This window comes from Ambystoma mexicanum, chromosome 4q, assembly GCF_040938575.1.
Source record: "Ambystoma mexicanum isolate Mex_15411 chromosome 4q, UKY_AmexF1_1, whole genome shotgun sequence".
Classification (NCBI taxonomy): domain Eukaryota; kingdom Metazoa; phylum Chordata; class Amphibia; order Caudata; family Ambystomatidae; genus Ambystoma; species Ambystoma mexicanum.
This window is the reverse complement of record NC_090928.1, coordinates 413,054,658-413,071,610: the sequence shown is the minus strand read 5'-3', so window position 1 is coordinate 413,071,610 and position 16,953 is coordinate 413,054,658. Positions and strand designations below refer to the sequence as shown.

Sequence of the window (16,953 nt, the reverse complement as noted above, 5' to 3'; positions counted from 1 at the left end):
AGCGTTATTCACGATAATGAACACCAATTTGTACTTGCTACTAGCCATTGGTGAGTGATAATTGATGTTGACGAGTAAGGGTTGGTGTGCTTTGTGCATATGGAGAACTGAAAAAGGCGAGTGAGTTTTTATATCTGCCCACTAGATTGCAATGTGAAATGTGTACCCATGACGATACAAAAACTCCACATGCCTCTCACCTACTTTTTCCCTTAGTACTACCGAATTTCTGTGAATGGTCCTGGTCCCCGCCCTAGTTGGGAAGTTTATCCTGCAAGCCCAGGGATGACAACGAGGGAGTTGTAATCAAGATGTAAAACTGATAACTTTTATAATGAGGGCACAGGTGATGGTACAGTACCCACTTCAGAGAACAAACTATTAGCTGGTTAACCTGGGACATGTGAAACACTTGAAGTCCTGGGGAACTTAAATCACTGCGACTTTCCAGGATTAAGTCTATTACAGAAGATTGATTCCATCTTTCTCTGCAACGTCTGGGCTGTTACATGTCAAAAGCCAATAGCCCTGATAAGCTTATCTGGGAAGAAACTGAAAACTGTTTTTTCTTTTTTGCATAAAGCTTGTTTACCCTCTTTTGTTAACAATGTCTAACTTCGTGAAGGAGTTCACCCTACATACTGATGCGTCTAAGGTTGGGTTAGTAAAAAGATATTTTAATTTGAAAAAATAGGCATTTTTTCTTTGTAGCCAGCGATTGTGAAAGCTCATGCCACGGATTTTAACACGTGACCTCCACCATGCAGGTACCATAAATAGTCAGACACCTGCACGTTACTCCCTATTTTTCTTCGTTGGGTCTATTGGTCTGATTGTAGGGGGTGAAATCGGTAGGATACAGCTTATCCGCAGGCATGGGCGTGCATATGATTTATATTCAACAACTCACTTTGTAGAGTGTTCCCCATTGCGGGTTCACCACGTGGATGTCAGCCCTGAATTTGATAAATGTAATACCTATGTATGTTTGTTTTTATTCTGCTGAATTCCGCATTTCCTTGTGTGGTCTAGGGTTTGGTGTGCCAGGCACCCCTTACATTCCACGACGCTGCAGCCTTTTTCTCTGAAGAGGAGTGGAAGCTTTTGCACGAATGGCAGAAGGAGCTGTACAAGAATGTGATGAATGAAATTCACCAAGCGTTAATCTCGCTGGGTAAGGCTACATTGCACATAGACTGTATGTAAAACCAAATGTCTGACTGGTGCAGTACCTTCTTTCCTTAAAAAAAAACACTTTTATTAGTGTGTTACAGTTTAATCAACTGTTCGCACATTTTATAAATAATCATCACAAAAGATGAAAATGACAAAATATACACTACAGGTCTGAAATAACTTTAATCATCAAAATCATACGATCATTACAGATGTGTAACATTACACAGTAAATACATTTATGAGGCATAATACACGACCTCAGTGGATGACACTTCACCTCCTCTAATAATTTATAATATTAATTTGAGCGATTTTCTCTCATTATAATGCTGACTATACAAATACAATCAAATTAATATCAATATCATGCAGTTGTTTTTTGACTGTTTGCCATAGTCTAGTTATAGCTATCGTCAACGATAGTCTGTACCCTGTCAAACATCAGAGCCAGAATTGCTCAGTCCTGATTTTATTAATGTTTCTCACAAAATTGCCAGAATTTCTTTTTTCCTTACAAAGACTATAGTACCTTTTTGTTACAGCAATATTATACCATGCACCGCAAACTTTCAAAAATCGCAATTTATTTAATCTTAACTGTTAATATTTTCCTATATTGTAGACAGGGACATTTCATCAAGTATCCTTGTGTTTTTAGATAAGTAAAATGCAAACTAGCAAACGTGTGAAAGCTTTTTAACTTATTGACATGTTCATGACTCATACATACACCAGTCCCAAAACCTGCACCTTGCGTCAGATTTCTGTTTATTTGACCTTAGGTGAAGACATTTGAGAAACAAAACGGTTTCTTTCCTGCAGTGATACCATCTTGACTTCAAAGTAAATGCTATTTTTTAAGTGAAACACGGTATGCATCATGTAACTTGGTGTGAAAGAAAAACTCCCTTTGAACCACACTAATACTCAAGCTTGTATAGATTGACACTTATATTTTGTCGTGCACTTTACTAGCCATCAGAATTAAATAGAATAGGAGCGACGCTTGCCATGCACCAATCTGTGACTTTTAAGGTCAAATGCGCTGCAGGTAAACCCAACCCTATTGTATGTAGGGCAAGTCATAAGTAGAATATCAGTAAAACTTACTGCATTAAATTGGTCCAGTCTCCTGAGCTTAGAGCCTAGGGTGGTGCAGCTGAGCAACGCGAGGCTGAACTTTATAGATATGAAGCAATGACCCACCAACCGAAAAGACAAAAGACACAAAAAGTTGGCAAAGTCAGAGTACACAAAAGTAAATAAACAAGTTTTTAAGGCCATAACACACTTGAGAAATAATCCTGAACAATCTAAACAGAAGAAAATGATTGCACGTTAACCTTGTGTTGGCTTAGGTATACCAGCGGGACTCGGGGTCCCACTACGTGCTCACCGTTCAAGCTGCCAGCGCCCAACAAACCCTCCCCCAGTGCACAGACGAGGACTCAGCCAAGGTCAAGTTGGAACTGTTATTTATTACACAAACAGAGAGGGATTATACAGGACATTTGAAATCTCACACACTTATGGGCCATTTTCTACTTCACAACATGGGGCTCTTCCCCAAAAACCTACAAGAAGATAGGATTGGGTAGTTGGGGTGGTAGTGCCTATGCATTATTAGTCCTCACATGTTAGGTGGCTTGCCTGCCCAATCCCTAAGAAACTGTGTATTACTTTTTTTTAATTTTTATTATTTGTTATAACTGGTAAACCAACTTTTCAAATATTACATACACTTTCATAAAACATGATAAATACATTCATACTCGGGCGTTGCCTAGACCTAGTTATACAGAATTACAACAACAGAATATATATACACAGTTTCTCGCAACTTAAATTTCATATGTCAGTCACTTTCCACTTTTATCCAATTCATTCGGATTTGGTTTCAGGAAAAATTAAATTTAAAAATTGTACAATTGCAATCTGTATAGTTATTCTTGGATTAGAGAAAAGAAGATTCCATACTTGTGTGCAGTCTGTGGTACTCTTAACAAGCAATTTTTCCCCAAAACATTTCACTCTTATATCATATAATGCAGTTGTCAATAGTGGGGCTCACCTGTGATTCGGTGTCTGATTCGCAGGAAGATATTTCAGCCTCGGCAGATGGCGTAGTCCGGTCCGGAGTCTTTTTTTTTAGAGAAGAGATACGGTCTGTTCCGGGAACTCGCCACAGTGGTTGTGTAAGAAGGCAGACAGCAACCAAGGCGGAGGATTCCCTGCACAGCCTGTTGAGGGGAAAAAGCCAGTGGCAGAAAAAACCCCTGAATTGTTTGAATGTGCACAGGGCTGGATGGACGTCCAAAGATCTTTCAGTTCCGGGAAGAATACAGTCACTGAGGCACGCTAGAATAAGCGCCACGTGGAAATAAGGACAAGAGGGTCCGCAGCAGAGGATCCGGTAAGTCCCAGGTAACAGATCCAGCTTCAGTATCCGACAGAAGAAGGCCGGGAAACCAAGTTCTTTCATCCATCCAATAAAGGATGGGCTGTAGGTAGGGTGTAAGGGAAAACTGGAGAAAGACCAAAGAAACTAACAAACAGAAGCTGTGAAACTAGACGTGATGCAGCATGAATGAATAGAAACAGAGGAGCGGACCATAAGTATAGAAAAAAGGGAAAGGCAGAATCCAGATGAACTCACCCAAATGTTTACGAGGAGAGAAAGAAAGTAGAATCAAAAAAGAAACTCGGAGAGGAATGCAAAGTGAAAAAGCCAGAGGCTAGAAGGAGCTGTGAAAATGGCAAGGTGAAAGTAACGAAGCCCCGGAGGAAAGGCAGTCCGAAAATGCAGAGAAAAGGAGGCGGAGTTACTTGAAAGTGAAAAGCCGAGTGGAGGCAGAGAAACGGAGGAATAAACAGAAAGAAAAAAGATGCCGAGAGTAGTACCGCTAACGGCGGAAAAATAAGGCTCAGGAACAAGGACGCTATGGAAGAGAGAATTCTAGTCGGAAGGTAAATACACAGAGGGCACGGGAACCAAAGGCACCAGTGTAGCGAAGAACAGGAAACAGTTGCAACGCAAGGAGGGGGCGTGGCTAACCTCAATATGAAGAGCACAGAACGTAACAGCTAGAACGCTGCACAGGGCGCCGTGAAGGGTGTATTAATGGCGCTTCCACCGTGTACAACACTTCCATCGTCCTGTCCTCATGACAGTATGCCCTCTTCTAGGGGCACCTACCCCGGGTTTACCGGGATGAAGGGCATGAAACTGCCGTACACATCTGGGAGCTGAAATGCTGGTCACAGTTTTCCAGGAATCTTCAGCCTGAGAGTATCCTTTCCACCGGATCAAGTACTGAAGTCTGCCTCTGTAATACCTGGAGTCCAGGATCTTGTCTACTTCATAGACCTCTGGGTCAGGTTCCCTGCTCTTTATCTGGAACCTTTTCTTCCGGTGGTGAAGATCAGGGATAAACGACTTCAACAAGGAAGAGTGAAATACTGGGTGGATTCGGCTGAGTTGATGAGGAAGTTTTAGTCGAAAAGCCACTGGATTAATCCGAGCAGTGATAGAATATGGACCTAGATATTTGGGGGCCAATTTTGATGGATGAGTCCATCTGGGTAGGTACTTAGTAGAGAGCCAGACCTTATCTCAGACCTGCCAGTTAGGATCTTGGGTGCAGTGTAGGTCGGCCTGGTGTTTATATCGGGCTCGACTTTCTTGTAGATTACTAACAGCCGTCTTTTGGGTCTTGTGTATGTTTTCCAACAGAGAATCCACCATTGGTAGGTTTGAAGGTTGGATCTTATCCAGCGGAAAGGATCGGGGATGTTGCCCATAAATGCAGAAGAAGGGTGACATCTTGATGGCTGAGTGTACTGTATTATTATAAGAGAATTCGGCCAAGGGGAGGAGTGACACCCAGTCGTCTTGTTGATCATTGACAAAGCAACGGAGGTACTGCTCCATGGTGGCATTGAGTCGCTCTGTCTGTCCATTTGACTGGGGATGGTATCCAGAGGTGAGAGCTCTTTCAATCCCTAGTAGGTCACATAATGTCTTCCAGAATGTTGAAGTGAATTGTGAACCTCGGTCAGATAGGATGGTAGTCGGAATACCATGGAGTTTAATTACGTCTCTGAGAAACACCTGTGCCATCTCCGGAGCCGAAGGTACTCCCTTCAGAGGGGTGAAATGACCCATCTTGCTGAAGCTGTCAACAGTAACCATAATTGCAGTGAATCCTTGTGATAACGGAAGATCAGTTACAAAATCTGTGGAGACATGTGACCACGGAGTAGTTGGTAGTCTGGGTTGTAGTAGTAGCCCCGCCGGTTTGGAAAGGATTGTCTTACTCCTGGCACAAATAGGACAAGAACTAACAAATTGTTTGATGTCAGAGAGCATGGACGGCCACCAAAACATCCGTCGGATCAGGTCTGATGTGGCAGCGAAGCCCTTGTGCCCTGCGATCCGAGAATTGTGACCCCAATGAAGGACTCGTTCTTGTAGTTTGGCATCGGGTACAAAGAGTCTTCCTTGATGGAACCACATTCCTTCTTTCTTGGTTAGTTTGTTTCTTATACATCTGGGAAGAGGCTTGAGAGCTTCTACTGAGGCTTCTTTTACTTTCTGAAGAAACTTTGAAATTGAATGGACAAATCGGACTTCTGGGAACATTCCTTCTCCCTTAAAAGGTGGACTGGTGAAAGAAGAAGGACACCTAGATAAGCAGTCTGCCAATATGTTCTTGCTACCCGGAAGGTAGGTAATGTAAAAATCATATTGAGCAAAGAAATAAGCCCATCGGGCTTGTCTGGAGTTCCTGCACTCCATTTGTTGTAATACCTTAAGATTGCTGTGATCTGTACGAATTTCAAATGGGTGTCTTGACCCTTGAAGCAGATGTCTCCATTCCGAGCATGTCTTTTTAATGGCCAGCAGCTCTTTTTCAATTACTGAGTAATTGTACTCACTGGGGTTTAGTGTGCGCGAGAGGTAGGCAATAGGGTGTTCCACACCGTTATGCTCTTTGTTTGAGTACTGCCCCCAAAGCCCCAGCTGAAGCGTCCGTTTCAACAATGAATGGTATTCTTTGATCAGGTTGTTTTAGAATGGGTGCGGAACAAAAGGCTTTCTTCAATCCTCGAAACGCTAGTTCCGCTGTGTGATTCCAACGGAAGGGAACGTCTTTTTTCAGAAGAGAAGTGATGGGGAGTACTTGTTCAGAGAAGTTGAGAATGAACCTTCTATAAAAGTTGGAGAGACCCAAGAAGGCTTGTACTTCTTTTACAGTGGAAGGAGAGGGCCATTCGAGAATAGCCGTGACCTTCTTCTGATCCATTTCAATGCCTTGTTCAGATAGGATAAATCCTAAATAGGGTACAGAAGACACAGCAATAAGACATTTTTCAGGTTTAGCAAAGTGTTGATGGCGCCTCAATCTCTTCATAACCTCGGTAAGATGTTCCTGATGTTGATGAGGATGACGAGAAAAAACCAAAATGTTGTCCAAGTAAACAATTACTGAAACAAACAATAAGTCACCAAATAGATGGTCCATAAACCTCTGGAAGGCTGCCGGGGCATTGACTAGACCAAACGGCATAACTCTGTATTCAAACAGTCCAAAAGGAGTACGGAAAGCCGTCTTCCACTCGTCCCCTTTCTTTACCCTTAAGAGGTGATAGGCGCCTCTCAGGTCTAGTTTACTAAACAGGCGTGCCCCTTCGACTGCTTCCAGTATGTCCTTGATCAAAGGCATTGGGTAGCGATCTCTCACAGTGATCTTGTTTAGTCCTCTGTAATCGATGCAAGGACGCAGCTCACTAGTATCCTTCTTGGCAATAAAAAACAAAGAAGCCCCAGCTGGGGATTTAGAAGGCCGGATCAATCCGTTTTGTAGGTTTTGATCTAAATAGGTTCTTAGAGCTTGCTTTTCGGGTATGGTCAAGGAGAACATGCGCCCAAAGGGGACCGAAGTCTCCGGAATCAGGTCAATGACACAGTTTTCAGGACGGTGTGGGGGTAGATTCTTAGGTAATCGGTCTTCAAATACGTCAGCATACTCCTGAAACACTGAATGGATATGATGGACCTGAAGAGATTCAGAAGCCACCGAGGGGCACGAGACAGCAACTCTTTCTGTTTGGTTATGGAGACAACAATGTTGGACACAAAACTCAGAATCAAATCTTATGGTGTTGAGGGACCAGTTTATCGTTGGATTGTGTCGGCGTAGCCAAGGGATCCCTAGAATTACAGGAAAATGTGCTGCTCTTATAACATCGAATTCGAGGGTTTCCTTGTGATGTGAAATACATACTTGGATGTTGGTCGCTGCTTGCACAATGGGTCCAGAACTCCAGGGGCGTCCGACCACTCCTTCCACCTTTTGTTTCTCCTCTTTATTCACTAGGCAGATGCCTTCTTGTGTGGCCCAGTTTACGTCGAGGAAATTACCAGCTGCTCCGCTGTCAATGAGGGCTAGGGCCTTCTTCTTAGATTGATCTTTCCACTGCAGAGTGAGTTGTAAAACCATAAGATGTGGATCCTCTCCTGAAGTTTGAGCACAAGGTGAGCCTTCCACTACACCCCGGTAAGCGGCTCCTTCTAAAACCGGGGTCCGTCGTTTCCCCGACGCCGTGGGGGAACTTCTGGGCAGTCCCCAAGAAGGTGGGCGTCTGATGCACAATACATGCAAAGGCCTCTTTCTTTTCTTCTGCTTCTTTCCACGGAGGAAAGGGGACCCCTGGCCGTGCTGATTTGCATGAGTTCTTCCCCTCCCCGGTGGGAGGTTTGAGGTGTCGAGGATGGGGGTCCAGGAACTGGGGATATCTGGGATCGACCCCTCCTTTTCTCTGTCTTTCGTTCCATAATACGATAGTCTATTTGAAGAACCAGAGAGAATAATTCAGCTAGCATAGCAGGTCTAGGAACCCTTGCCAACTCATCTTTTAGATCTTCATGTAGACCTCTTCTGAATGCAGTATATTGCACGGTCTCGGGCCAACCCACTTCAGCTGCCAGTCTCTTAAATGCTGAGATATAGGACATTAGGTCCGTAGATCCTTGCTTGATGTCAAACATAGCTTCACCCGCCGAGAAGCCGATCTCCTGGCATTCAAAAGACTGTCGTAACAGGTTAGTGAAGGCGTTATAATCTTGGAGGACTGGATTGTTGGACGTGACCAACGGAGTAGCCCATGCTAGGGCATTCCCAATCATGTTTGATATAAGAAATCCCACTCGAGTGCGGTCTGAGGCATATGTAGTTGGCCGGAAAGTGAAATAGACCATGCAGGCATCCAAAAACTCCTTAACTTTCTTGGGGGCTCCATCAAATTTCCCAACCGCAAGAGAAAAAGGCGGTAGGTCGGACAGATGGGCATCTCTGGTGGTCACCATCTGTCGGAGCACTGCATTTTCCGCCTTCACTCCCTGCATCTCCAGGGAGAGGCTCTGTACTGCATTTATCAACTCCTGGACCTGCTCTGCTGTGGCCATAACTGGGTGTTGCAAACTGTCAATAGTGGGGCTCACCTGTGATTCGGTGTCTGATTCGCAGGAAGATATTTCAGCCTCGGCAGATGGCGTAGTCCGGTCCGGAGTCTTTTTTTTAGAGAAGAGATACGGTCTGTTCCGGGAACTCGCCACAGTGGTTGTGTAAGAAGGCAGACAGCAACCAAGGCGGAGGATTCCCTGCACAGCCTGTTGAGGGGAAAAAGCCAGTGGCAGAAAAAAACCCTGAATTATTTGAATGTGCACAGGGCTGGATGGACGTCCAAAGATCTTTCCGTTCCGGGAAGAATACAGTCACTGAGGCACGCTAGAATAAGTGCCACGAGGAAATAGGGACAAGAGGGTCCGCAGCAGAGGATCCGGTAAGTCCCAGGTAACAGATCCAGCTTCAGTATCCGACAGAAGAAGGCTGGGAAACCAAGTTCTTTCATCCATCCAATAAAGGATGGGCTGTAGGTAGGGTGTAAGGGAAAACTGGAGAAAGACCAAAGAAACTAACAAACAGAAGCTGTGAAACTAGACGTGATGCAGCATGAATGAATAGAAACAGAGGAGCGGACCATAACTATAGAAAAAAGGGAAAGGCAGAATCCAGATGAACTCACCCAAATGTTTACGAGGAGAGAAAGAAAGTAGAATCAAAAAAGAAACTCGGAGAGGAATGCAAAGTGAAAAAGCCAGAGGCTAGAAGGAGCTGTGAAAATGGCAAGGTGAAAGTAACGAAGCCCCGGAGGAAAGGCAGTCCGAAAATGCAGAGAAAAGGAGGCGGAGTTACCTGAAAGTGAAAAGCCGAGTGGAGGCAGAGAAACAGAGGAATTAACAGAAAGAAAAAAGATCACGAGAGTAGTACCGCTAAAGGCGGAAAAATAAGGCTCAGGAACAAGGACGCTATGGAAGAGAGAATTCTAGTCGGAAGGTAAATACACAGAGGGCACGGGAACCAAAGGCACCAGTGTAGCGAAGAACAGGAAACAGTTGCAACGCAAGGAGGGGGCGTGGCTAACCTCAATATGAAGAGCACAGAACGTAACAGCTAGAACGCTGCACAGGGCGCCGTGAAGGGTGTATTAATGGCGCTTCCACCGTGACCAACACTTCCATCGTCCTGTCCTCATGACAGTAGTGCACTCAACCATAAGATGTTGTAACGTTTCTTTTTGCTCCTTAATTTGACAGTGTTGACAGAAATTCTGTTCTTTTGATATAACGTTTCTTCTATACAAGATCTCATTTGTTTCGTATTGATTTAATCTAAATCTTAGATATTTCTGTCGGCATACATGTGATGGGAATTTCAACAGATATTCAGATATAACTCCATATCTTTTGGTACCAAATGCATCAGAGTTGAAGTCTTTGAGATTTGTACAAAGTTCCATATTCCTGATCCAGTCTGCTTGATGAATTTTATTTTTTGCACGATCAGGATTTGTCAGAAGAAGCTCAATCGATACCGAGGCATCGGATGCTTCATTTAAAGTGTGATTCCTCCACTTTGTTGATATGCCATTTTTTGCGGTTAGTAAATTTTGGGCCAGTACATTTAAAAAGGTAGGTTTCTCTAACCCCTCCAACATTTTTCGTAGAAGGGCACACTGCTTCCATAATGCATGAGCATACAGAGACACCAATCCCAGTTCAAATCTTAATATAGCCAGTGGTGTTCCAGGCGAAAGTGATAGTACTCCTTTCCAATATCTAGCTTCTACACTGTCCCAAAACTTACGGTTTTGCGGCACCAGGGCCTCAACTCCATATAACACAAGTGGTATTACCTTGGACTTATAGAAGGACACAATATGTTTCAATGTGAACTTCCCATATTTTCTTAGGAGAACATTCGATTGAGATATCAAGGCACTCAATTTAACTCTAATTTCGATGGTCATAGTGCTTAGAGTTTTCTTGTGCTCAATATACACTCCAAGATATTTATATTTCACAACTTCAATTAAAACACAGTTTTGAAGGGACCATTTTGGATGATATTTTTTCGATATATTGGTATTACAAATTAGTATTTGGAATTTAGCTGTGTTGATCACAAGATTGTTTGCCATTGCGTATAAACCTAATTGGTTTAGCATATTTTGCAGACCAATGGGTGTACGAGACAGTAATACCAAATCGTCTGCATATAATAAGTAGTCCACCTTTTGGGATCCTATACGGGGCGCATCTACTACACAGTTCATTAGGACAGGACCTAAATCAAGAATGAAGAAGTTAAACAGGAACGATGCGAGAGCACATCCCTGTTTAACCCCTCTATGTGTAGAGATGGCTGGTGATAATTTCCCTTCCATGTTTAGTTTGACTCACATAGATGTGGTCGTGTGTAGTAACATCACCAGATTTACTAGTGATGTTGGGCACTGATGTTGTCTGAGTTTAGCTAGGAGCATAGCTCTATCTATATAGTCAAAGGCAGATTTGAAATCAATGAACCCCAAATATAGTGGGAGTCGACTATCAGCTTGCTCAGATTGTATCATTGTTAAGGCTAGGATGTTTGGTATCGTGCCCATGCCTTTTACAAAACCAGACTGGAAAGGGTCCCTTAGGCAGTTTTTATCCACCCACTCATTAAGCTCTTATAATTCTACTAAATATCTTGGCAGGAGCATCCAATAAAGAAATTGGGCGATAGCTCATCGGTAGTCGGCGGTCACCTTTTTTGTAAATCGGAACTGTGATTGCTTCCGCCACGTTTTGGGTAATTTCTGATGTTTATTTATAGCAGAGAATATCTTGTAGAGAATGGAACTCCAAACTTCGGGATGTTTTTTCATCACGAAATTTGAGATCCCGTCAGGGCCCACGGCACGTGAATAGCTTGCGGTCATAATTAGTTGTTTTATTTCCTTTTGATCAAAACGGAGCCAGAACCTCAGCTCATCTCGAGAAATTAGTTTAGGGACCGTGCTTAAAGGTAATGCATATAATTGTTGGAAATGTTCTATCCACTGATGTACCTCAACTGCTGTTGTTTGTAGATCTAATTGGCGGACATTGTTTGCTTGGTTTAACATGGCCCACATTTTTGATATATTTTTACCAGCTAAAGTTGACAGCATAATAGCTCCATCTTTCTGGTTAAGGGAGGCTCGATGTCATTTTAGCCAGTTGTTATAATTCAAGCGCACTTTTTTAATAAGAACCATTCTGATAGGGAGAGGATGCCTTGTTAGACTTCTCAATTCAGCACAATATGCTCTCTTCCTGATGAATATTGATCTATCAAAAATATGAATATGCCTTTCTCCTTGTGTGTTCGAAGTTTTTTGTTGACTATACATTTGAATGACATTACTATATGTTAAACCTGTATCAGATGTTTGCCAATTGTTTGAGTTGTTTGAATCATGTAGAATTTGATTAAAGTGCAACAGGGCATTCTCCGTCCATCATAGGCAGCTCTTCCCACCATTTACCACAAAACATCCACCTTTCGCTGTCTTGGGTTTGTTATCAATAGCTTCTGCCATTACTTGCCACCTAGCGCACAGCATATTATGGTCACTTGCCACAGTTGGTGACACACAAAAAGAGCACATCACTGCCCATAGTGCAGGGTTTACATAAATGAAATCAATTGTAGAGACGGAATTTCCTCTCTTCCAGGTCGGTGCGGGTGGAATATCTGTCTTAAACGCTCCATTCCTAACTTGCAAGTTTCTAAGGCCAACCATAGAATTCCACTGCAGTAGCCTTTCACTCTTTTGCACACCATTGGTTGCCAAGCAGTTCATATTCAAGTCTCCCCCTAAAATGAAATACACAATGCTTTCATCAGCAGACACTATATCAAATAATTTGTTAAGATCCCTAAAGAAACACTCAGATGAGATGGCTACTGGGTTCCAATATATGTTCAGAATCGCGTATACATCACCATTGATCACCGCCCTTACAAGTAACATATGCGCGTTTGGTATTGCCCACAAATTTGACGAAGATCCTGGTTCATCTTTCAAGGCCACCAAGAGACCCGCTGAGGGTCTACCTACTACAGGCTTCCGAGCTGGGTTCAGATGTATCTGGTATCCTGACCAGACTATAGGACTTAATAACCAGGTCTCTTGGAGTAGAATCACATCAAATTTTCCTAATCCACTCTCATCATTATTCAACAGGTGTTTAAATCCCCGCCAATTCCAACTGGCCAAGGCAAGGGGAATATAGTTTGGCGAGCTAGATAGCTAGTTCGAGTTTGTATTACAGTTACAAACACAAGAATTCCTCTCTTGTGATCGTTGCCTTGTGTCTTGATCCTTCAACGTTGTCGTTTCCACCTTTGCCATAGATTCCATGGTACTTGGCACATCTGGTTCTATTGCACACTGTGTATTACATTGCTGCAGGGTCACAGGATTACCATTGGGACTTGTCCTCTGCCATCCACCCCTGGATTTCTATTCCCTGATTGACTGGAGCTGGTCTCCCCAGGTCTGGGACCCAGCTCTGTTCTCAGCGCTCAGTGCACCTTCTCAAGGTGATGAGAAAGACTATGTGTTCCCAATGTAACCGTTATTGCCACCACGTTTGCCTGTGAGAGTGCCTTCAGCGTTGCAACTTTGTTAAAGAATCCATGTTTCACTTCACTGTCTGTGTTGCTGAGAACCGTTCGTCTTCCCACCGCAGGTGAATGACCATTGTCTGGCTCGGCCGCATCACATAGTTGAGGACTGTGAAATCGAGCTCCCTGGTCTGCAATTTATGAGGATTTATTATGCTCTTCTGCAGATGGCTCCGTGTCTCTCAGCTTCGGAATGTGCTGTTCGTATCTGACCTTGGCTGCAAACCCTGGCCTGCTGTTCTGTGCAGCCTAGTTCTGGTTTCCTTCGTCTCTCGTCCTGTGGCTTGTGGCCTCATGTAATCTTATTATAGTTATTTTAAAATATGTTTATTAGTTTTAAACAACATCAACTGAACTGTTAACATTATCAATGCATTGTTCATGGTTTGCGCAAGTAATACCCTGCCCTCCCCTCACTCCCCTCCCTCCCAAGACCACAATTTGTCCATCAGTTCTGTCTGTGCCAAACTCCGATCGCAGGCTGCCTGCATCATCTGACGTAGCGTCTTCCTCTCTAGGATGAAATAATTGTACCGTGAGCGCCACCCATTGGTGCAAGTCTTCGCTGATGTCGAGTCTCTGTTCTTGCAGCGCATTCTCCCATGCCCCTGTTTCTGCTGTCCCCCACTTCAGAAGATCCCCCCACCATAGTCAACACACTCGGGCTCCTAGTGCTTTTCCACCCCATGGCGATGCGTCTCTTCGCTGTTATGTATATCAGATCCTTTAGCTTATTTAAAGGTTTATTCTTCCTGCTTCTTTTATATCTGCCCAAGATGCATGGCGTTGGTGTTTGCACTTCTATATCGATGCCTGCCTCTGCCACTTCTGCAGATATCTGTGTCCAAAAGGATTGTATCATTCGGCCTCCCCAGAACATGTGAGTCATTCCTACCCTGGGTTTGTTACATTAAGGACATTCGTGGGCTCTCGCCCCTCTGAACCTGGAGATCACTTCCGGTGTGAGGTACGCTCTGTTGATGATGTAGAACTGTATAAGCTGTAAGTGGGCGTTCCTGGATACCTTTTTGTGGTAGAGGGTTATATTCTCACATTCCGTATCTTCGAATTCCGAGCCTAGTTCATTTTCCCATTTCGCTTTGCATTTGAGTCCTTGTTTGGTTGTGCTGTCTAGTAACGCTTCATAGAGCCGTGAGGTTTCATGTCCCCCCTCAGCTGCGTTCAGCATGTTCTCAATAATCTCGTGCTCTGTTTCCGGGTTCATGGCCTCTGGCCATCTGTCCGTGAGCCTCTGCACCACTGCTCTGTGGAGCAGGAACTGCCCTGTCGGCAGTCCTGTGGTCTCGTTGAGCTCAGCAAATGTTAGGATCCCCTGGTCATTCACCAAATCTCCCAGTGTAGCTACACCATAGGTTTGCCATTGGCTTTGTGTATCTTTTTGCCCCATGGTCTGCCTAACCTTATTATAGTTATACTAGGATTTCTACATATCCATACCGTGCTATGTTTCCTATAGGTTAGTAGTATTCGGTTCTCCCTGGCTTCTTATACGATCCTGTAGTTCCATAGGGTTAGTTGCGAATAGCGTCTGCAAGCTTGCTCTGCATCTCTTCTTTTGCCTTGCATTCAGCATTTCTGCATTTACGCTAGCGAACAAAAATAATAAAAGCTTTGGACAGTATTTATATGTATCTGTCTTCTATCTACAGAACTGTGTAAGCATGCACTTCGTGTGGGTCCGTGTAACTTCATGCATGCTGCGAGTTTGCTTCATGACTAACATTGCTATGTCATGGTGTCACTAATGACATCAGCACAATGGTTTTCCGTTTGTTAGCCAGTCTGATCCATCGAGGAATTTGGACTCATGATCAGGGTAACGTCACCTGCATACATAAAGACATTGACTGGATAAGGTTTGAATGGCTGTCTAAGAGATTATCTGTTTGCAAATGGGGATGTCACTGGCCCTCCTGGGGGCTGTCCAAATAGTGAGTTGTTCTGTGCATTCTTGACTCTTCGGTTGTCATGTTGATGGGGGTGAGATGGGACATTCCAGGGACCCTCTCTTCACTTGCAATAGTTTGACCTAGATATAATGAACTCCTACTGTACTACTATTGTTTTTATGAATGAGGTAACTTTCAAACATCAATCTTATGATTATGTACCAGTAATCTACACTATTCCCAGCTGTACTCTTCTTCGTCACAGTATTTAATTCTGATGTGCCAATCTACATGTTAGGAACCCATTTCCTTCAGCTTCCTATGTGTTCCGCTCCTTTCCACTTATAACACTCCCATGGTCCCAAAATACCTCAGTTACTTGCTTACTATATCAGAACCCAGTTATCTGATTTGAGGGTGGGAGAGTTGACTCGCAAATGCTAAGACCATGAAGAGTGGTCTAGGAGAAATGAAGATTACCGGTGAGTAATCAGGAGATTACCTCCATGCCCCTCTTCCTTATCCTAGTACTTACTAATGTTGGGAAGGAGAGAGGGTCTTCCCAGCCCCCTAGTCGATACCAAATGAGAAATAAACGCTAAGAGAGTACATCTAGGGAGCATGGGTGAGGAGGGTGTACATAGAGGAGTTTGCGTGATCACCTTAGTGCATGCCTGCTATATGGTAGATGCGGGTGTGCACGCCATTTGGCAAACGGCAGCCATCTTATAATTTAGGACCAGGCGCGGCGAACAGCATTTTGTGTGTTAGTATTAGACCCCTTGCATGAGTGCGAACACTACCCCCAGCCTCGCCAGGTTTCAGTGATCCACAACATCCTCCATTGTTCAGAAAGTTACAGGCCCCCGCACACTGGGAAGAATGCGCCCTGCAAAGTCATGAGAAGGGAGCAGAGTGCCTCTTGGCAGTACCATCCAATGAAACAGATAGCAAGGCCCTCCTGTCCCCAATAATCCCCACATGAGAAATACAGCTTTGCCATGCTTTCATCCCATGACCCCCGCATGCCAGAGTACCATCCAAACCCAGATCACTGACCATAAAACTTTTACACCCCTCAATCGATCACTAAGATCAGATGGCAAGGCTATCGAACCTTCAGAAATAGGTCACATGATTTGTGCAGCGAGGTGCAGGGTAGCATCAGAATTATAGCCTAAAACCACCAAGGTGGGGGACCTTGTGTTAGGAATGGCACTCTGTCAAGAGTGGTACAGGGTACCCAGGTAGGATTTGGGTGGCTGTGCTGAAGTAAGGTAGCAGATAAGCACACACAGCAGGAAGTTCAACAAGAAAGAAGAGTAGGAAACTGTAGCGTGAGCCAAAAGGGGCAAAAGATACAAAGGTACAAACAAACTGGATTCCCTCTTGGGGTGTATGCTGAAATGGGAAAAAGTGTTCCACGAACCTTAGGAAACTCCAGCCTTCTGCACAGATTGCTATAACAGAGGCCCATGCTGTATGCTCATGGCTGGTAACAACAGCAGTGGGTGTCTGTAACACTGAAAACGCAACAAGGGAAGGGGCAGAGGTTGCCTGCCGGAAACCAACAGGCAAGCTCTGTACAAAGTGATTACATAAGACACATGAGAAGACAAGAACAGAAATATCCAGCGAAAAGGAAGCCAATGAGCAATCTAGCAGAAGGAAATGAAGGAAAGGCAGTTAGACTGAAATAGATAACCTAAGGTGGAGTATAGAGGACTCAAGGAAGAGAACAAGGGAGTAGCAGTCAGGAAAACAGAAGGGCTGCAAAGTAGGAAGCAGGTGTGCAGTCAAGA

General features: G+C 44.0%; 1 protein-coding gene across 2 annotated transcripts in view; it reads left to right on the top strand.

Annotated features, from left to right (window-relative positions):
- Positions 1 to 16,953, top strand: part of LOC138467756 (zinc finger protein 879-like) — a 702,003-nt gene that overhangs the window by 40,436 nt on the left and 644,614 nt on the right. For both annotated transcript variants that reach the window (XM_069607986.1, XM_069607985.1), the window contains exon 2: positions 1,033 to 1,174. In XM_069607986.1, the coding sequence (XP_069464087.1) occupies positions 1,033 to 1,174 (142 nt within the window). The remainder of the gene's footprint in view (positions 1 to 1,032; positions 1,175 to 16,953) is intronic.